At 44.2% G+C, this 21702-nt stretch overlaps 1 protein-coding gene across 2 annotated transcripts in view; it reads left to right on the forward strand.

Moving 5' to 3' along the window:
- UBE2Q1 (ubiquitin conjugating enzyme E2 Q1) overlaps positions 1 to 21702 on the forward strand; it is a 1535148-nt gene that overhangs the window by 693681 nt on the left and 819765 nt on the right. For both annotated transcript variants that reach the window (XM_044080652.1, XM_044080653.1), the window contains exons 4-5: positions 8465 to 8518; positions 10319 to 10403. In XM_044080652.1, coding sequence (XP_043936587.1) covers positions 8465 to 8518; positions 10319 to 10403 — 139 coding nt within the window. The remainder of the gene's footprint in view (positions 1 to 8464; positions 8519 to 10318; positions 10404 to 21702) is intronic.

Below are 21702 nucleotides of genomic sequence, written 5' to 3' on the forward strand. Positions count from 1 at the left end.
TTCCTGGGTGCCAGCTTAAATGCAACCACCCAGATGGCCTACCTCACGCCAGACAAACAAGGGCAACTGTCTCAATACTTCAACAAAATGGCAACTTTCACCAGACTAACTGCAAGGAAAGTCCTGCAGGCTCTGGGATTCATGGCATCTTGCATCCTACTAATACCATGTGCAAAGCTGCATATGAGGAAACTACAATGGTACCTAAAAAACTTATGGTCTCAACACAGCCACAGCTTGGAAACAATTATACCACTCTTTCCATGCCTTCAAAAGGAATTTTTGTGGTGGGCTCAAGCATGCCAAAGAAACACAGGTCTCCCTTTCTGTTTACCTCAAGCAACTCAAATCATCACAATGGACGCCTCAGACTACGCCTGGGGAGCACACGTGGCAGATCAGTGCATTCAGAGAAAATGGTCCCAAAAAGAGAAGCACCTACACATCAACCAAAAGGAGATGCTAGCCGTGCAAAATGCTCTTATGACCTTCAAAGACCTACTGCATCCAGGCCAGCTATTGATAAGGACAGACAACACCACAGTCATGTGGTACATAAACAAACAGGGGGGAACTCATTCATACCCCCTGTGCAGGCAAGCCATGACCCTATGGAACACAGCACTGGAATTGCAAATTCAACTACAGGCACAATTCCTGCCAGGGAAGGAAAACACACTGGCGGACAACTTGAGCAGAAATATGACACACCCACACGAATGGAAGTTGCATCCTCACGTTTTCTCAAAGATAACTCAGGCATGGGGACAGCCAGACATAGATCTATTTGCTACCCACAGAAATTACCAGTTGGAAACATTTTGTTCAAGGACCTATCATCCACAGGCCTGGAAAGTGGACGCACTCTCTTTCAATTGGACAACATTGACAGTCTATGCCTTCCCGCCTCTTCCTCTACTGACCAAAGTTCTATTAAAAGCCAGAGCAGAGAGGCCACAAATGATTCTCATTGCTCCAGACTGGCCACGACAACACTGGTATCCTCTCCTAAAGAGCCTGACACACTCCCCACCATGGATCCTACCTCTAGTCCCTCTTCTGTTGTCCCAGCACAACTACAAAACCCTTCACAGCCAGCTCAAAACCCTAAATCTAGCTGCATGGAGAATACCTTAATTTCCCAACAGACTCTCCTCTCCAAGGAGGTGCAGGATGTCATCTTGGAGGCCAGAAGACCCTCTACTAGAAAAGCCTACTCTGCCAAATGGAAACGATTTTGTTCCTGGAATCAAGAAAAGGGCCAGAATCCTTGGGTAATAAATATACCTCAAATTTTACAGTACCTAGCTGAGATGTTAAACAGTGGCCTTTCCTTCTCCTCCATCAAGATCCACGCTTCACCCATTTCTGCACAATACAATACAGATCCTCCTTTATTCTCACATCCTCTATTAAGGCAGTTCCTCAGAGGGGCAAAAAATATAAAACCCCCACGAAAACCACCAGTCCCAGCTTGGGACCTCAACTTCATTTTGGAAAAGCTGACCCTGCCTCCCTTTGAGCCGGCTTCTTCAACAGAGCTACAATACTTGTCATGGAAAACAGCCTTCCTTCTGGCTATTACCTCAGCACGCAGGGTTTTGGAACTACAGGCCCTCATGGCTGTGCAACCATTCATCATTTTCCATCAGGACAGAGTTTCCTTACGAACCAACCCTACCTTCATGCCAAAGGTAGTATCCAGTGTAGCTTTAAATCAGACTATTCATTTACCTACCTTTTATCCAAATCCACAGAACAAAGGGGAGAGACTACTACATTCCTTGGACATTCACAGACAACTTCGTTATTACTTGGACAGAACAAAGCCATTCAGGAAATCTGAGCAGCTCTTTGTGTCCTATGCTACAGGTGCTCAAGGAAAGGCTATTTCCAAACTGACCATTTCAAAATGGATAGCCCACTGCATACGTTTTGTTATTCATTTCATGGAAAATCTGTGCCTGTATACATCAGATCCCACTCCACCAGGGCTACAGCTACCTCTACAGCTTTCCTCAGGGGGGGTCCCTACCAAGGACATTTTGGAAGCAGTTACTTGGAGTTCAGTGCACACTTTCTCCAAGCACTACCACCTTCCACTATACTCAAAATCTAGAGCAGGCTTTCCCACAGCAGTCCTGCAGGGCATCCTCGCCCCTCCTAGGTCCACTTAGTGCCTACCACCCTTACTTAGCTTTGGGATTCTACCCATCTGTAATGACTGCAGCTGTATGCACGATGAACATAGTACAGTTTTGTACCTACCATAAATGTAGATGTTCGAGTGCTCATACAGCTGCAGTCCAGGTTACCCTCCCACCACCCCCTCTTAGGGCAGGCCTTATGACAAACACCTTTATCATACAACCTATTTGGGGTATTCTTTTATGGTGTATTTGCTTGCAACTACTGTTTTTGATTTATCTACATTGCATGTTTGCATAATATTATGTTTTGCCTTCCTTCTGGGGGCACCTGACATCTGGGGCAAGAAAAACTGAAGAAAATGGCGTCGGCTGCCTCTTTTATACCCCTGCCGCACTGACGTCGGGGAAGAAGCGACGACAACCGACGCCGGACCTAGACTTTGGAATTTGGCCGACCGAGGACCCGCCTGACAGTAGGATAACCCATCTGTAATGACTGCAGCTGTATGAGCACTCAAACATCTACATTTATGGTAGGTACAAAACTGTACTTTCTAAGTCCACTCCCTACTCTAAGGACTCGCAATGACTCGCCCCCCCCCTCCCCCCAGATAGGCTAGGAGGAAGACTGTCCCTATTCCTAGACAAGTGGCAAACCATAGTCACAGATTGTTGGGTCTTAAAAATAATTTCCAAAGGATAAAGATTCAGTTTTATAGAGAACCCCAGATTTTCAGGTTTTCCAGACGGAGTCCCTATTAGATGGATGAAAAGGCTAAAGATCGAACGGCCTAGTGATTGAAAATGCCGTTCTTTGAAATAAGTATTGTGGGGGGCTTTGCCCCCCCCCCCTGCTAATTATATACAACTCTGAGATCAAACTATAGTGAGGAAAGGGCAAATTTTCCAATCCTCACTGTACCACAATCTCACAATACCAATTCCAAAGAATGGCATTTTTGATTTTTAAGCCGTTTGATCTTTAGCCTTTTCGTCGATCTAATAGGGGACCCTTCCAGACATACCAGCAAACCAGATCCCATCTGCCAAATTCAAAAACTTTGTGCTCAAGGGGAAGTGGAGCCAGAACCAAAGGAACAAGCAGGAAAAGGATTTTATTCAAAGTTGTTCCTAGTACCCAGAAAAGAGGGCACCTGGCACCCTATTCTGGACCTATCCACATTGAATCTGTCCCTCCTAGTGCCAAAATTCAAAATGCTGATCCTTCACAAGCTCTTGCCAGTGTTGGTGCCAAATGCTTGGCTAGTGACCCTAGATCTGAAGGATGCCTACCTCCATATCCCAGTAAGGGAGTCCTACAGTAGCTTCCTAGCTTCAGAGCAGGCTCAGAGCACTTTCAGTTCTCTGCTCTGCCCTTTGGCTTATCTACTGCTCCCAGAGTCTTCACCAAGTGTCTGACTTATGTCCATTGCCTTTTGCAGACAGAAAGACATACAGATTTACCCCTATCTGGATGACTGCCTCATCCAGGCGGACACCAAAGAAAAACTCCTGCAGGATCTTACCTTTGTGCAAACCCTCCTAACCTGTCTGGGATTTACCATCAACCGGGAGAAATCCCAGTTCCAACCCACAAGATGGCTAACCTTCTTAGGAGCTCTCCTGGACACATTTGCCGAAAGAGCCTTCTTCTCTCCAGAGAAGCAGAGTTTTCTTCCCCCTCTACTTTTCTCAGCTTGCTCGCAGGACCCACCTCACAGCAAGGAAGTTCATGTAAGCACTCTGGTACATGGCATCCTGCATCCTGTTTGTGCTTTTGGCCAGACTCCACATGAGAAAACTACAATGGTATCTCAGAAACCTATGGTGCCAACACTCCCAGTCACTGGAGCACCAGCTGCCTCTGATTCCCTGCTTGAGGAAGGAACTTTTATGGTGGGCAGAAGTATGTATCCTGAACAGGGGTCTACCCTTTATCACCCCTCCCCAAGGCCAGACAATCACCACCGATGCCTCAGACACAGCCTGAGGGGCTCACTTAAGAGATATGTGCACTCAAGACATTTGGGATCAGGGAGATGTAGCCCTCCATATCAACTTGAAGGAAATGCTGGCTGTGCACAGGGCAATAATAGCTTTCAAAGTCCACCTCAGACCAGGAGTACTCTTGATCAAAACAGACAACACCACGGTCATGTGGTACATCAACAAACAAGGGGGCAAACACACTCCTTACCCCCTTTGTCGCCTAGCTGTGCTAATCTGGCAGACAGCCTCAATTATGGGACTGCATCTGATAGCCCAGTACATTCCAGGGAAATGCAACACCCTGGCAGACCAGCTCAGCAGAAGTGTCCTGGACTCCTATGAGTGGCAGCTACACAGGGAGACCTTCCTCAGCATCATACGCCTCTGGGGGATGCCGAATGTAGACCTCCTTGCAACAATAGAAAACAGACAGCTGACCAGGTTCTACTCCAGGGAGTTTCACCCACGAGCTTGGAAGTTGGACGCTCTCTCACTGGGGAGCCTGTTTGTATACGCATTCCTTCCCTTGCCACTAATTCCCAAGACACTTCTAAAGATCAGGAGGGAAGGGCCAAGGGCTATCCTCATTGCCCCAAACTGGCCCAGGCAGCACTGGTACCCCTTACTCCTCAGACTGACCAAGGAGCTACCCATGAGCCTGCCTCCCCCCAGCAAAGCTGCTAACCCAATAAAAAGGGTCAGTATTGCATCCATATCTTCAAACTCTCAGCCTGTCCAACATGGCTTATACCCCAGAGATGGATATCAGGGCATCTTTGAGCAAGCATGCTCTGGATATTATTAAGAAGGCCCAGCACCCGGAAATCCTATTCCACAAAATGGAAAAGATTTACTGCCTGGGGCCACAATAAGGGTGAAAGCAGCACCCATGCCACTCTTGCATTGGTTCTGGACTACCTGGCAGAGCTTGTGCAGAAGGGATTGTCCTATTTCTCTATCAAAATACATGCCTCTGCTATCTCTGCTCATTCCCCTACAGAGCAACCTATGTTCTCACATCCCTTGTAAAAACTATTCCTTAGAGGGGTTTCACACATCAGACCACCTAGAAGGCCACCGGCTCCAGCATGGGACCTCAACTTTGTCCTAGAAAAACTGACTGTGCCTCCTTTTGAACCAGCTGCCTTAGCAGAACTGAAGCACCTCTCTTGGAAGACTGCCTTCCTGTTGGCCATAACCTCAGCCAGGAGGGTTTCCGAGCTGCAGGCCCTCATGGCCATTGTACCCTTCATTATTTTTCATGCAGACAGGGTGTCTTTTAGAACCAGTCCTCTTCCTTGCCTAAGGTTGTCTCTGACATGACCCTTAATCAGGCTATCCATCTCCTTACCTTTTTCCCAAACCCACAAAATAAGAGGGAAAGCATTCTGCATGCATTAGATGTGCACAGCCAGTTTAGATGCTATCTGGATAGGACCAAGTCTTTCAAAGACTGACTAGCTGCTGGTCAACTTTGTTCTGGAGACAGAGGGAAAACCCATATCCAAGTAGACCATTTCTAAATAGATATCACACTGCATCCATTTCTGCTACTCCTTTCATGGAAAGATGCCTCCCAGATCAGTGAGAACCCATTCTACAATAGCAACATCAACTTCTACTGCCCTTCATAAAGGCATTCTTACCAAGGATATTTTGGAAGCTACCACTTGGACAGCAGTTCACACCTTCACCAAACACTGCCAGTTGGCTATTTTCTCCAAATCCTGGGCAGGCTTTGCTTTAGCAGTCTTGCAGGGCTTGCTGGCTTCCACTTAAAGCAGTGCAAGCCTAGACTCCGGCTTCTCCCCTTCCTTCCTTCCTTCCTTCCACCCGACTTCTCAGATTTGGGAATCTTCCCACAAGTGATGACTGGAGCAGTGAAACATGAAGAACATAGTACAGTTGTGTACACTTACCATAAATGTAGATGATCGAGTGTATTCACTGTTGCAGTCCTGTTTCCCTCCCACCTTCCCCTTCTTTATTTCCATCATAGTTAATGGGCTACCCCAGGTTGGCGTTCTTCAGGTGGTCTTGGCGGGGCTCCTATATGTTGGGGGCAAGAAAAACTGATGTAATGGTGTCTGCTGCCTACTTTTATAGCCCTGATGACCTGACGTCAGTCTCAGGCGACAGACAGCCGACGCAGGAGGGAAATCCTTTACTCTGTTGTTCGGGCTGGCCGAGGGCTACCCAGCAGGGATAACCCACAAGTGATGACTGCAACAGTGAATACACTCAAACATCCACATTTATGGTAAGTATACACAACTGTACTTTGCTTCACATTTGCTTTGACAGAATTCCATTTGTTTGCTTAACTGTTCCTGCCTTGGATATTGCTCTTTTTTTCCACCCCCGTTTACTACCCTGCTTACATTGTTCTTGGCTTTTAAGATTTTCATTTTGTTCTAAAAATGCTAAATCAATGTATACAATGGTTTGTAGTGTGTTTTTTTTAACTGATGGGAGCACTGCAGCTATTTCTGTTCCCAAGCATTGGTGAAATTGAGAGGCTTTGTGTCCCCTTCTTTGAGGGAAGGAGAGTTGTTTTTTTTTGTCCACTTTCCTAAGAGGGGCTGTCTCCAGTGCTTGCTTGGTTTGTCCTTGGGCTTAGTGCAGCCAGTTTGCTTTGCTTTCTTCTCAGGCAGCCATACTCTGGTGTCCATTGATTTAACTGCTTGATGTTGTGTTTCTCTGTCGACATTTTTCTTGTTGATCCTGGTGTGGTTTTGCGGGTCTTTGTTTAATCATCAAACAGCCATTCATCAAACACTAGTCATCGAAACGTTCTTTAATCAAAAGACCATGTCATATAGATTTACATCGAACATTGGTAGTTGGCCAACATAAAGGAAGCAGGATATAGTACTTATCAGTAAATTGGGTATAAGGAAACCTAGAAGAAGTAACACAGTAGGAGGTATCCGACCAAATAATCCACCAAGTAGCTTCAGTAAAATACTTTAATTCAGAACTTGTAAAATAACGAGAAAATACAAAAAGTGAAATCAAATCGAGCGCTTTCGCCTGAGTCAATGTCAGGCTTTATCAAGATATTCACCTACAATAGTTATTTGACTTAGTGTAACCACTTGCCTACCCACAAGAATTATTAATTTAATCAATGGTTTAATTGTCAATTAGAGATTACATTTAAAGGTAGATGTACCCGTAGTATGGAAGCTTTGCACAACGTTTACATTCACAATATTTCTGTTATGTATTTATATTGTGAAACCTTTAAAAATTAGATAAACATAAAATAATATAAATGTATATGTCTCTGTGTACTATATAAAATGTAGTTGATTGTTAAGTTAATTATTAAGTTAAGTCAGGTGACCATTCATATAAAATGGGTATATGTAAGCCATAGCAAATATGTAATAGTAACAACACTGTTTAAATGAACAAGATAATTCTAACTTCATACCAAACGTGTGTGTACTACCTAACTATGAAATATAATATGTCAGTGTCATAATTAACTGCAATAAATATATATATATATATATATATATATATATATATATATATATATAATATTAAAATATATGTAATGTCAACTAATTATATAAAACGTACATTTTAAATTATAGTGAGTATTTGTAAAATGTAAAATTATTTGTTATAAAAGTGTTTAATGTCAAATATAAAAATTAACGTTATAAGTTAATAAATGTTAAATAACAATGGTCATATAAATATGTGAATAAATAAATAAATAAAATAAATATAAATGACCTACTCATATACCTTAAGCAATATGTTAATAAGCATATAATCTTGTAATCCATAAAGTAAACTTGTAAAAATGGAAGTACAATGTTTAAAATTAGTCGTATGAGTTATAAGGAAACCTGCCCTTTCCCCACTGTAGTGTGATCTCTGAGTTGGTATATATAATTGGGGGAGTGTTCACTGAATACTCCAACTAAGTGATTTCCACTACAGTGGAGAAAGGGCAGGTTTCCTTATACCTAAGCTACCAATAAAGGAAGCGGAATGTAGTACTTAAGTTGGTCAACTGCCAAAATCTTTACGATGATATGACCTTTTGATTAAAGGAGGTTTTGATAATTAGAGTTTGATTATACATCCCATTTGATGGATAAACATAGACACGTCATTTTGCAGTTTGTTCCACACACACAGTTTTATTGCATGAGAATCAGGGCAGTCATAGGACCTCTCATATAGTGCCCTTGGTGTTAGCTACAACAGGTAAATTATTACAGTATAATTTATTAGGGTACCTTTTAATCTACATAAAGGGGATCTCATTATATGAGGGATATTTTCCTTATGTTCTTTTGCAGGATTGTGATACTTCCAACTTAGTCCTGACTTGTGGAATCCCTGCTTGTTGTTGGGTAAGTATGTTTCTATATTTCTAAGCGGTGGATTGACAAATGTCATTGGTATTATTTACAGAAGGTTGCGTAGTTTGCAGACTGTGCTGAGTACCTCACATGGTATTTTTTTGTATTTTAGGCTTGTAGATTGAACATGGTGTAAGTGGAAAAACAGGGAGCCATTGAGGTTCACACTTTTCCTAACCACAGCATAGAGATGTCACATGTAGACTGTAGAGGGTGTGTGGAAGGGGTCAGGAAAACTGCTTGAAGTTGCCTTTTCTTAGAACTGTCTCAGCTGTTAAATTTCTCACTTGTTACGCTTTTCCCACTTTCACTCTCTTTGAAAAAATAAACAGCCCATCATAGAGTATGTTGCCTTCTTTTGAACTTTTTTCTGAAGTAAATTTTAACTTCAGCATATGTAGTTGATTTGAGAGGAAAACAAAACTTATTTTCTGAATGTCAAAAGAGCTTTACTATTAGCATACTGAACAAGTCGGATTGAGGCATGCCTTTGTCATCTGTGCTAACTCTGCTAGAGCAACCAGTTTCCAAGAGTGTGTTTCTTACTGGATTTTGTAGCATTCACTTGTGGTCTTCCACAGAGGGTGCACATTTGTGGGGGAATCTGAAAAGCTGTTTTAATGACTACCATCCACAGTTTAACTTAGCACCACAGTCTCTGTGCACATTCAGTACTCGTGCCATTTTTGATGCTCTAATCATGCAAAACTGTTTTGATCCCTCCTCTCAGTCTTTTTTTTTTTAAACTGCCTGTGCGAAAATACTGAAGAGTAGTATTTAAGATGAGCAGCAAAATGAGTTGCCTGTTTAAGTGTTATGGAATTTTTTTGTATTCTTATATTTAAGGCTCTATGTAGCTGTGCCACCACTACCTTGATTGGTTGACTGGTTATAGCGTCTTGTACACTGTAGGCAGCTTGATCATATGGCATCTATCTGGCTGATTAGCTTAGAAGTAGTATTGACTCTGCAGTACGTTATATATTTGAGTTACTGAGCATACATTCAGGAAAAATTAATACAGATGTGTTTTTTATACTGTGGTGTGTTACTCTAGGTTTAGTATTTTCACTTCATTGCCCCTTTTCAGGTTCTGCAATGTAAATCCTCTCTCAGATTTTCATGGTAACATTTTGTTTGCCTTTTGTTGTTTCAGATACTTCATGTCCTTTCTCTCCATCCCTCCCATTGAGTTTTTCATGTTTAGTAACACACTTCATCACCATATAAGTACTTTTGAGAGTCTCCTTCCACTTGCTCATCCACGTTTTCAGGTATTATTTTTGAGTGCAGTATAATCTTTCTAGCTCCCCAAAGCTGTCAGAGGAGTTTGATTTTGTCCTATTACTGTCTAGTGTGAAGATTTGGATTTTTGTAGCTGTTTGTAGAAAGAGTGCTAATCCACTGCTCACCATTCAGGACACAAATTATACGTTACTGGAACATCACAGATATTACAATGCAGGTAGTTTTGCTGTAACATATGTGTTAGTCCATTAAAACTATATTTCATCATTTCTGTTTCCAGGTTGGTAAGTAATCTGTCATTTCACTACTGTATTTTTCACTATACAAGCCTTGTTTGGTTGTCTTCAAATGTGCTTTTACTCATTGAACAGAACTGGATGGTTAAGTAAGTGTATTTGTGTGGTTCTGGAACTGTTCTGTGTACTTTGCATGTTTTTGTCAGCATGATCTTGTTTTGGTGCCATAATTTTGCTTTTGTAGAATAGAAAGCATCTAGTGACTAGTTTGGGCTGTGTTTCAGCACACTTTTTTTTCCTTCTCCAGGGTGCAGTATCTGGCTCAGTGCAGGCTTCTGATCGTCTAATGAAGGAGCTGAGGGATATTTACCGTTCAGAAAGCTTCAAAGCTGGTATGCATATTTCCTTTCAAGCACATTTAAAAAAAAAAAAAAGTTTTGTACACTTTATTTCTTCATCTGGAAACAGTTTTAGCATGTCGAGTTGCATTTGAAAATAAATTGAGTTTAAGGGTGCCTACAGACCAAGATTGGGTTCTCTCTTTTTACCCCAAGCTTGAGCAGCATATGAAAGCAGCAAGGTCTGTTTGCATCATTCAGTCTTACAGAAAATTGGGTTTCTATATAGAGGCTAAAGAAGGTACATGAAAATAGTCTGACCTTCTGTCAAAGGGCAGTGGCCTTGTCAAATTTATGCCAATCTGTACAGTGTACTTTATGATTGGTTGGCTGGGTTGCTTCTCACTGGAGTACAGTGCATGTCAGTGATCTGCAGTCAGGATATAGTCTTTTTTAAGCTGTCATGAAGTGTGTGTGTGAGCCTTAGCATGTGGTCTGTCAAATCTTTTCTTGGGTAGCTAGCTGCATTGCTGAGATTGATAATGCACTGCCTCTGTGACCCAATACCTTTAGTTACTGACCTAAGTACTTGAAGAGGCTCTGGGGAGGGGTGAGAATTATGTGGCTTATACCATTTCTCCCAATTCTGGTTTGAAGGAGATGGTCTGGTCTTATGCAGAGCCAACACTGTATGGAAGATGGATGTACGGTGTGCATTTGGTTCTAGCAAACCATTTTTCTGAAGTAGCCTTTATTGCATCTTTGTGGGAACATTCACAAGGGAAGAAGTGGCATTGCCTTCATTTAGGTAGGTGCACAATAGTTCCTAGGTGTTGGCTACTTGAATGACGGCAACACTGAGACGGTCACCTATGGGGAGCAACTAGAGCACAGTCCTTGCTGTGGACATAATAGATGTCAGGCCCAGGGAAAAAAGAACATATAAAAATATTTGTATCCGTGTTAATTGCTTCTACGAGTAATTGATGGTCTTCTGATGGCACATTTATGAGAAAAGCATCACTGACTTTTGTGTTCACTGTTGTGTGTGTAATATAGTTCATAGTATGCATTTCAGTACTCACTCCCTGTTATTACAGGGAGAACTTAGTACTTTATCAGAAAAAGTTCATATTAGTTTGTCCACTTTATTTACAACCTGGTAGCACTTGTCATCCTTTTAAAAGGACAGCTGAGAGAGAATTGTTTCTGATCAACAGAATTAACTATTTTTGCAATATTTTATTTATCACCAGTCATGATTAAAGTCAGCATCTGTGTGCAGAATCTGTATTTTCAAATTTTTATTTGCTTTTAAGAATTTCATTACTTCATTCCTTGTCTGAATCTTTCAGATTTTTACAAGTTTCTAGTGCATTTGTTAGAGCTTTTTAAATAAATCTTCAGACTTCCAGCTGTTGGCCTGACCATGAGAAGTCAATGCGAGAACATGAAGATGTTCTTCGTGTTTCACTGTTGCAGTCATCACATTTGGGGTTATCTGCCTGCAGGAAGCCCTCAGTCGGCCTGAATACCAGAGTTTTGGTGGATGGATGTTCATCGTGCATACAGCTGCAGTCATAACAGATGGGTTCTCCTGCCGTCAGGCGGGTCCTCGGTCGGCCGAATTCCAAAGTCTAGGTCCGGCGTCGGTTGTCGCTGCTTCTTCCCTGACGTCAGTGTGACAGGGGTATAAAAGAACCAGCCAACGCCATTTTCTTCAGTCTTTCTTGCCGTGCGGTGCCCGAAGCAAAAGCAGTTTGCAAGTGCCGGTCGGCCAGCTCCTGAAATTACAAAAATTTTGCAACCAAAGTCTTCTTGAAAGCTAAGTGCCCTGTTGGGGAAACTTTTCTTGCCTCAGACCGATGTCAGACAAAGTTAATAATTGTATTTCATGTGGGAAGCAAATACCACATAAGGATTTTCATTCCCTCTGTATTCCTTGCTTAGGCCCAGACCATGACGTCTCGGTCTGTCGTTTTTGTGCTACATTCAACAAACGCACCATTAAGCGTCGGGCGGAGTTCGCCCAGCATTATTTTGGCAAAAAATTTAACTATATTATGTCGTCGGATACTCCGAATCCAGTTTTGTCTAAAAAACGCAAAGATAAGGACTGACACACGAGGTCCGCGGCCTCTACTGACACCACGCCAAAGCCGACTATGGGGTGGTCCAGTTCTCAGCGAGGCACCTACGCAGCCCCTGACTACCGACGACACTTCATTGGCGGTGTCTTCTGTGCCCGAGGTCACAGGCTCCTCGGCCCACACCCCGACTACAGATACCGAAGCCACTCTTGGTGGTGAATCTCAAAATGTAGACAGGTCTGCCTCCTCTCAAGGTGTCTTCAGACCTTCCTCTTCTTTTTCCATCAAGGCTTTCACTAAGTCTAAAGCAGCCATGCATTCTAAGAGACAAGCTACACAGGGCCCTTCTCCAGGCCCCATGCCTAAACAACAGATGCTTAAAATGGCTGAGGATTTAATTACTCTTATCAGGGGTTCTCAACCCCCCCCTGGACAAAAGGCCCAGAGTGGAGGAAGAATCCCCCTCCTCTGACCAGGCCTCCATTATATCAGAGCACTCTGATGAACAGGAACATTCTTACTCCCCTTTTGAAGATTCTGATGCAGAGGAGTCCATTCCCTCCGTCTCCCCCCCAGAGGATTACTCATTTGGGGAAACCTTGCATTCCTTAAGGGAACACTTCCACTGGGAAGGCCAAGAGTACTCAGATTCCAAGAAAAGGCTTAGGGATTTTCTCTTTCTACCTCAACACAGGCCTCTGGCTATACCTCCTGTCTTAGACATACTAGATGATGTGTACTCGGAGGCCTGCCTTAACCCGGAATCTTTACCTGCAGCCCCAGTCGAGCCTGACCGGTACAACCGGGTTCCTGACTCACACCAATTTTTATACAAAAGCCATGCGGCTGACCCAGAAACTATCTCACAGGGCCCCAAGGGAATTAAAGCCTTCACTGCTAAAAATCCATTACCTTCCGAGAGAGATTCCAGATCCTTAGAAAGGCGGGGAAAAAAGGTATATACCTCGGCCACCTTAACCATGAGGGCATTAAACTGCCAGTTCCATATGCTAAAGTACCAACAGTTTCTGTTATCACAATTGAGAAGTAAAATGTCACAACCTGAACAACCAGACTTGAAGGAGTTGCAGGATTTGATGCATAGTGCAGAACAAGTGGGTAAACATACCTTGCAATGTGGTTTTGATGCTCTAGAGGCCTCATGTAGAGCTGCTGTTACAGGATCAGTAATACGTAGACATGCCTGGCTCAAGGAATAAACCTTACCAGATCATGTCAAAGCTAAATTGCTAGATGCCCCTCTTCAAAAGGATGTATTATTTGGTGTTAAAGCTGAGGAGGTATTAAAGAAAATGGAGGAAAAGGCTAAATCAATGCAAACAGTGAAAGATTTTCTACAGGTACAACCTCCACATTTCAGTAGGAATTGGCCTTCCAAAAATTGGTCCTTTCCAGCCACGGACAGACCCCAAAGAGGTAGATAAAGGCGCCCGAGGGGCAGAGGGCAATCTCAAGGATTGTTTAGAGGCAGACAATGGCAAGCTCCTACACAAAGAGGTGGTGAGGATAGTTCGCAGCGATTCAGAAAGCAAGCCCAATGACTTTCCCCTTTGCATGCCAAGCAAGGCACAAATGGCAGCACCCTTAGGCGGAAAACTGGCATTATTTTCAAAAAATTGGCATATTGTCACAAAAGACAAATGGATCCTGGACATTATAAACAGAGGCTACAGATTCCATTTTCACACCCTTCCAAAAATGAGAGGCATGCCAAACCTGCCACACAATCAAAGGGCAGAGGCACAAAGACAAATTTCAGATCTCATGGACATGAAAGCTATTCAAGAGGTACCTACTCACGAACAAGGTCAAGGTTTTTATTCCAGACTATTCCTGGTACCAAGGAAGGGAAAAGATTGGAGACCTATTTTGGACCTATCCATCCTAAACACATTTTTACTCGTACCAAAATTCAAGATGCTCACTTTACAGCAGCTTCTTCCCATGCTGGGCAAGGAGTCTTGGCTGGTAACATTGGACCTCAAGGAGGCATACCTGCATGTCCCAATCAGACAAAATTGCAGAAGATAACTCTGATTTCTTGCAGGTTCAACCCATTATCAATTCTCTGCATTGCCCTTTGGCTTATCTACTGCGCCCAGAGTATTCACGAAATGCCTGGCATCAGTAATTGCCTACTGCAGACTTCAAGGGATACAAATATACCCCTATTTGGACGACTGCCTGATCCAAGCGGACAGCAAGCACATACTTCTGAAACATCTGGCTTATGTAATAATGTTGTTGAATTCTCTGGGATACACAGTCAACAAAAAGAAATCAAGGCTAATATCCTCTCAGAAAATAATTTTCCTGGGTGCCAACTTGGACACAAACACCCAGATGGCCTACCTCACGCCAGAGAAGCAGGGGCAACTAACTCAATACTTCAGAACACTAGCAAATTTCACCAGGCTGACTGCAAGGAAAATCCTGCAGGCTCTGGGATTCATGGCATCTTGCATCCTACTAATCCCATGTGCAAAGCTGCATATGAGGAAACTTCAATGGTACCTGAAAAACCTATGGTCTCAACACAGCCACAGTTTGGAAACAGTAATACCACTAATTCCATTTCTTCAAAAGGAATTTCTGTGGTGGGCTCTCAAGCATGCCAAACAAACACAGGTCTCCCATTCTGCAAGCCTCAAGCAAATCAAGTCATCACAACAGACGCCTCGGACTGCGCCTGGGGGGCGCACATGACAGATCGGTGCATTCAGGGCAAATGGTCCCAAAAAGAAAAGCACCTTCACATCAATCAAAAGGAAATGCTAGCAGTAATACATGCTATTATAGCTTTCAAAGACCTTCTGCACCCAGGTCAACTATTGATAAGGACAGACAACACCACAGTAATGTGGTACATAAACAAACAGGGAGGAACCCATTCATACCCCCCTATGAAGGCTGGCCATGTCACTTTGGAACATGGCTCTGGACTTAAAAATCGAACTTCAAGCACAGTACTTGCCAGGCAAGGAAAACATGCTGGCAGACAACCTAAGCAGAAATATGACAGATCCACACGAATGGGAGTTGCATCCTCAAGTTTTTACAGAGATAATTCAAGCATGGGGAAGGCCAGACATAGATCTCTTTGCCTCCCACAAGAATCACCAATTGACAAAATTCTGCTCAAGGATTTTTCATCCAAAGGCCTGGAGAGTGGACGCCCTCTCTTTCAGTTGGACAACAATGACCGTTTATGCCTTCTCTCCTCTTCCTCTGCTGCCCAAAGTTCTATTAAAAACCAGAGCAGACAGACCAAAGATGATTCTCATTGCTCCAGACTGGCCAAGACAACACTGGTACCCACTCCTGAGGAGCCTGACGCATTCCCCACCATGGACCCTGCCTCTAATGCCTCTTCTTCTGACTCAGCACAGCTTCAAAACTCTTCACAGTCAGCTGAAAACACTCAATCTGGCCGCATGGAAGATTCCTTAACATCACAACAGACCCTACTCTCCAAGGAGGTGCAAGATGTCATTTTGGAGGCCAGAAGGCCGTCTAATAGAAAAGCTTACTCCGCAAAATGGAAACGGTTTTGTGCCTGGAATGAGAAAAAGGGCCAGAATCCTGGAAAACTGAATTTACCTCAAATATTACAGTATCTAGCTGAGTTGCTAAGCAGTGGACTTTCATTCTCTTCCATCAAAATCCATGCCTCAGCCATTTCTGCAGAATACAACACTGATCCACCTTTATTCTCCCACCCCCTCTTAAGACAGTTCCTCAGAGGGGCTAAGAATATAAAACCCCCAAGGAAACAACCAATACCTGTTTGGGATCTCAATTTCATTCTAGAAAAGCTGACCTTGCCTCCTTTTGAGCCAGCTGCCTTAACAGATTTGCAATATTTGTCCTGGAAAACAGCTTTCCTTCTGGCTATTACCTCAGCTCGTAGGGTATTGGAACTACAAGCCCTCATGGCTGTGCAGCCTTTTATCATCTTCCATCAGGACAGAGTTTCCTTACGAACCAACCCGTCCTTTATGCCAAAAGTGGTATCCAGGGTAGCTTTGAATCAGGCTATACACTTACCTACCTTTTATCCTAATCCTCAAAACAAAGCGGAGAGATTACTACATTCCTTGGACATCCACAGACAACTGCGTTATTATTTGGACAGAACAAAGCCTTTCAGAAAATCAGAACAGCTCTTTGTGTCCTATGCTATAGGAGCTCAAGGGAAGCCAATTTCCAAACAGACAATCTCAAAATGGATAGCCCACTGCATACGCTTTTGTTACTCTTTTCATGGCAAAACTGTACCTGCAGGCATCAGATCTCACTCCACAAGGGCCACAGCTTACCTCTGCAGCTTTCCTCAGAGGAGTTCCTACCAAAGATATTTTGGAAGCAGCCACTTGGAGTTCTATGCATACCTTCTCCAAGCACTACCACCTACCATTATACTCCAAAACTAGAGCAGGCTTTTCCACTGCAGTCTTGCAGGGCATCCTGGCTCCTCCTAGTTCCACCTAGTGCCTACCACCCCTTTCTTAGCTTTGGGATTCTACCCATCTGTTATGACTGCAGCTGTATGCACGATGAACATAGTACAGTTTTGTACCTACCATAAATGTAGATGTTCGAGTGCTAATACAGCTGCAGTCCAGGTTTCCCTCCCTCCTTCCCCTCTTGGGACAGGCCTATTGGCTAACACCTCCTCATACAACCTGATTGGGGTATTCATTTATGGTGTATTTGCTTGCAACTACTGTATTTTGATTATATGGCATTGCTTTATTACACAAATTTATGTATTGCCTTCCTTCTGGGGGCACCTGACATCTGGGGCAAGAAAAGCTGAAGAAAATGGCGTCGGCTGGTTCTTTTATACCCCTGTCGCACTGACGTCAGGGAAGAAGCGACGACAACCAACGCCGGACCTAGACTTTGGAATTCGGCCGACCGAGGACCTGCCTGACGGCAGGAGAACCCATCTGTTATGACTGCAGCTGTATTAGCACTCGAACATCTACATTTATGGTAGGTACAAACTGTACTTTCCTTTCTTTTTGGACCACAGGTGAAAGACCCTTTGACTAGGTGCGAGCAAGAAGTCAAGACTCTCTCTGCCGTTGGAGTCCTTTTTTCCACTCCCTCTAGACCCTAGCCCAAGGGTCAGAAGAGTGGGAAGATGTGGTTCCGTAAATCTCAGGGAGCCTTGCCTGACACACGTAGTGATTTTTCCTCCAGAGGCAGAGGGGGAAACAATAATAATAGACTCCACCCTCATGGTAGAGGGGGTCCGCAGAACCAGGGCAACAGAGAATCCTTCTCTGATAAGCCCTTCCAGCATCCCTGAAGGGTTGCCTGGCTGTTCAACTCTGGAGACAGTCGGGGGATGACTTTTGCTGTACCGAAAAGCCTGGCGAAGTTTAACACAAGGCAGATGGGGTATGGTCCATTATATCCGGAGGTTACAAAATTCCCTTCCATCAGCCCCCCTTTACAGTCAGGGAAGACCCTCCCAGATGTTCCACCCAATCTGAAGGAGCAAGCAGTAATATAAGTTTCAAAACTGCTAGAAAAAAAGAGCCATTCAGGAAGTCCCGGCAGACCAGCACGGATCTGGAACTTACTCAAGGTCTTTTTAGTACCAAAAAAGACAGGGGACTGGAGACCGATTCTGGATCTCAGCAGACTAATCAGGTTTGTGCAAAGAACAAAGTTTCGGATGGTCATGCTACAGTCCATTCTACCCTTTCTTCAGGACGTGTACTACCATATAAAGATGGACAGGCGCTCCAGGAGATATCTTCACTTCCGGCTGGGGGCCAGTCATTATCATTTCAGAGCTCTGCCCTTTGGTCTCACCACAGCCCCCAGGGTGTTCACCAAATGTATGACAGTGGTCACGGCTCACCTGAGGCGTCAAGGATTCCAGGTGTTTCCGTATCTAGATTACTGGCACCTTACTGCTACCACCAGGCATTAACTCATACAAGCACGGGACTACATAATCAAAATCTGCTCACAGCTGGGCATCACATTAAATTTCAAAAAATCTGCCTTATTGCCCTGTCAATCTATCACTTATATAGGAGCAGACTTGGACACAAGGGATATGTTTGCAAGGCTACCACCAGAAAGGGTGGCCGCAATTCATTAGCAGGTACAGGTTCTGATGCAGAGCAAAAGGATCCAAGTCAGGTACGTCCTTCAAACTCTCTGGGTTCCATGGCAACAGCCATTCTCCTAATCCTACTAGTGCACTTTCATATGCAAATTCTTCAGTGGCTTCTGTTTACGCAGTGGTCTTTCCAAGAGCTACCCATGACTTACAAGATCATGATCACGGATACATGCAAAAGGCATCTTTCTTGGTGGATGGTCTCCTCACTAGTTACTCAGGGCAGACCTTTCATACAACCCCTTCCGGTAGCCACAGTGACGACAGATGCCTCCCTGATAGGCTGGGGGGTGGGCATTATCTGGGCAGGACAGTCCAAGGCATGTGGCAACCTCACGAGTACCATCTGCACATAAATTTCCTGGAAATGAGAGCCGTGCTCCTGGTGTTGCAAGCTCTTCAAGACTCTCTTCCTCCTGGGACCATTGCTATTCAAACAGACAACATGTCAGTGGTGTGGTACATCAACAAGCAGGGCGAAACCAGGTCCTACCCCCTGTGTCGAGAAGCACTCAGACTTTGGCAATGGGAGATTTCCTCCCAACGTTTTCTGATTGCAACACGCATCCCCGGGAGATCCAACGTCATGGCGGACAGGCTCAGCAGAGCTATTCTTATGTCTCACGAGTGGTCTCTGAATCAGGAAGTTGCGAATCTTGTTTTCCGCAAATGGGGACAGCCTTGCTGCGATCTCTTTGCCACCCCCTTCAACAGCAAATGCAGCAACTACTTCTCCCGCTTCCGGGTCACACACCCAGAGACACTGTAGTCCACGATTGGCCCCAGGGACTTCTTTATGCCTTTCCTCCTTTCCCTCTGATACCCAAACATGCAGAAAGCAATATCGTCGGGTTGCAAAATGATCCTCATTGCTCCCTACTGGCCTCGACAGATATGATGTTCTTCATACCACATTGCTGCAGTCCTAACACTTGGGGGTAGTCCGCTGTCCCAGTCGGCCGGAATACCAAAGTATAAGGCTGACGTCGGTCAAGGCGCATTAGTCTGACGTCAGGACGTCAGGGTACAAATGCGCATGACCGACGTCATTTCCTCAGTCTTTTTTGCCGCATGGTCCGATGCAGAAGCAGTTTTGCAAGTGCAGGTTGGCATTCTGAGATTTTCCGAAGTCGGAGTTTCAGACCGAATCCAAGTTGGCTAAGTACCCCGTTAGAATATTTTGGTTTTTCTTGCCTCAGTATTTTACCGGATGTCAGAAAAAGTGAATAACTGTATTTCTTGTGGGAAACAGATACCTCATAGGGATTACCATACCTTGTGTATACCTTGCTTAGGGCCTGAGCACGACGTTGTTGGCTGTCGCTCTTGTGCTAGATTTAACAAACGCACTATAAAGAGAAGATTAGATTGTGCCAGGTTAGTTTTTGGGAAGCGGTGTAATTATAAAATGCCGCCGGATGCTCCGGCGCTTCGTCAAAAAGCGCAAGGACAAAACAGCAAAGCCTAGGCTGGAAGAACCGTCCGGGACGGACGGTTCTTTAGAGGGCTCGGTGGAGCCAGGGGTTCAGCCAGAAATTTCTTTGGAATCCCAGGAGAGACTTTATTACTGCAAGATGTGACCTCTCAGGAGGTAGGCCAGGCGGAAGGGGCTTCTCAGGTAGCTGTTCTTCCCTCCCTTCCTAAGGTGGTTAGGCCCTCCCCTGCTGTTTCCAAGGCTTCTCCCAGGGCAGGCCAGGTTTTGTTTCAGGTGTTACCCCTAGTTCTTCAGGGTCTGTACCTAAGAAGCATATGCTTAAGATGGCAGAAGATTTGATTACAATGATTAGAGGTTCTATGCCCCTCCTGATAAGAGGCCTAGGGTGGAACCTGAGCTTGGGAGTTTTGAGCAGTGTTCGGATGCTTCTGAGTCTTCGGCTGAAGACTTGCAGGAGTATTCCCCTTACTCTGATTCTGATGTAGATGATTCTACTCCTTCTGCTTCTCCTCCTGAGGATTTTTCATTTTCAGAGACTCTTCATTCCATGAGGGAGCATTTTAAATGGGAAGGTCAGGATTTCTCTGATTCCAGGAAAAGGCTTAGGGAATTTTTGTTTCTTCCCCAGCATAGGCCTTTAGCTATACCTCCTATTCTAGATGTGGTGGAGGATGTTTTTGCAGAGGCTTCTCTGAACCCTGACTCTTTGCCTCCTGCTCCAGTTAAACCGGATAGATATTATAGGGTGCCTGAAGCTCATAAGTATCTTAAGAGTCCTAGGGCAGACCCAGAAACTGTTTCACAGGGGCCTAAAGGTGTTAAGGCTTCTGTTGTTAAAAATCCTGTTCCTCCAGATAAAGAGGCAAGGGCTTTGGATAGATGGGGAAAGAAAGTGTATACTTCTTCCACTTTGGCCATGAGAGCTTTAAATTGCCAGTTTCACATGTTGAAATACCAAAATTATCTCCTTTCACAATTAAAGTCTAAGGTAGATGCTTTGGCGGAAGGTATTGAGTGTAAAGAGTTGCAGGATTTAGTTCATGTTTCTGAACAGGTGGGTAAGCATTCTTTGCAATGTGGTTTTGATGCTGTGCAGGCCTCTTCGAGGGTGGCTGCCACTGGTTCGGTTCTTCGCAGGCACGCCTGGTTGAGGGATCAGAATTTAGCTGAGCATGTGAAAACAAGGATTTTAGATGCTCCTTTACAATCTGATGTGGTGTTTGGTTCGCCTGTGGAAGCAGTTCTAAAGAAAATGGAAGACAAGGCTAAGTCTATGCAGACTGTTAAAGATTTTTTGCAGGTTCAGCCTCCGAAGTTTAGTAGAAATTGGCCTACCAAGGGGTGGACATATCCTGCTTATGATTCCCAGTCTAGGGGTAGGTCTAGACGTGGTAGAGGCAGAGCTCAAGGTTCTTTTAGGCCTAGAACAGGGAGTTCACCTGCTCAGTCTTCTAGTGAGGGCAGGGGTCAGTCCTTTCGTAAACAGACCCAATGACCTGCCTTTTCAGCTGCCAGAATCTTCTCGTCTGGCAGCACCTTTGGGAGGAAGGTTGCCACTTTTCAAAGAAAACTGGAGTTTTAATTACCCAAGACAGATGGGTATTGGATATCATTCACCACGGTTACAGGTTTTATTTCCATACCTTGCCTCCTTTCAAAGGC

Source organism: Protopterus annectens, chromosome 8.part0, assembly GCF_019279795.1.
Source record: "Protopterus annectens isolate FY-2018-M chromosome 8.part0, PAN1.0, whole genome shotgun sequence".
Classification (NCBI taxonomy): domain Eukaryota; kingdom Metazoa; phylum Chordata; order Ceratodontiformes; family Protopteridae; genus Protopterus; species Protopterus annectens.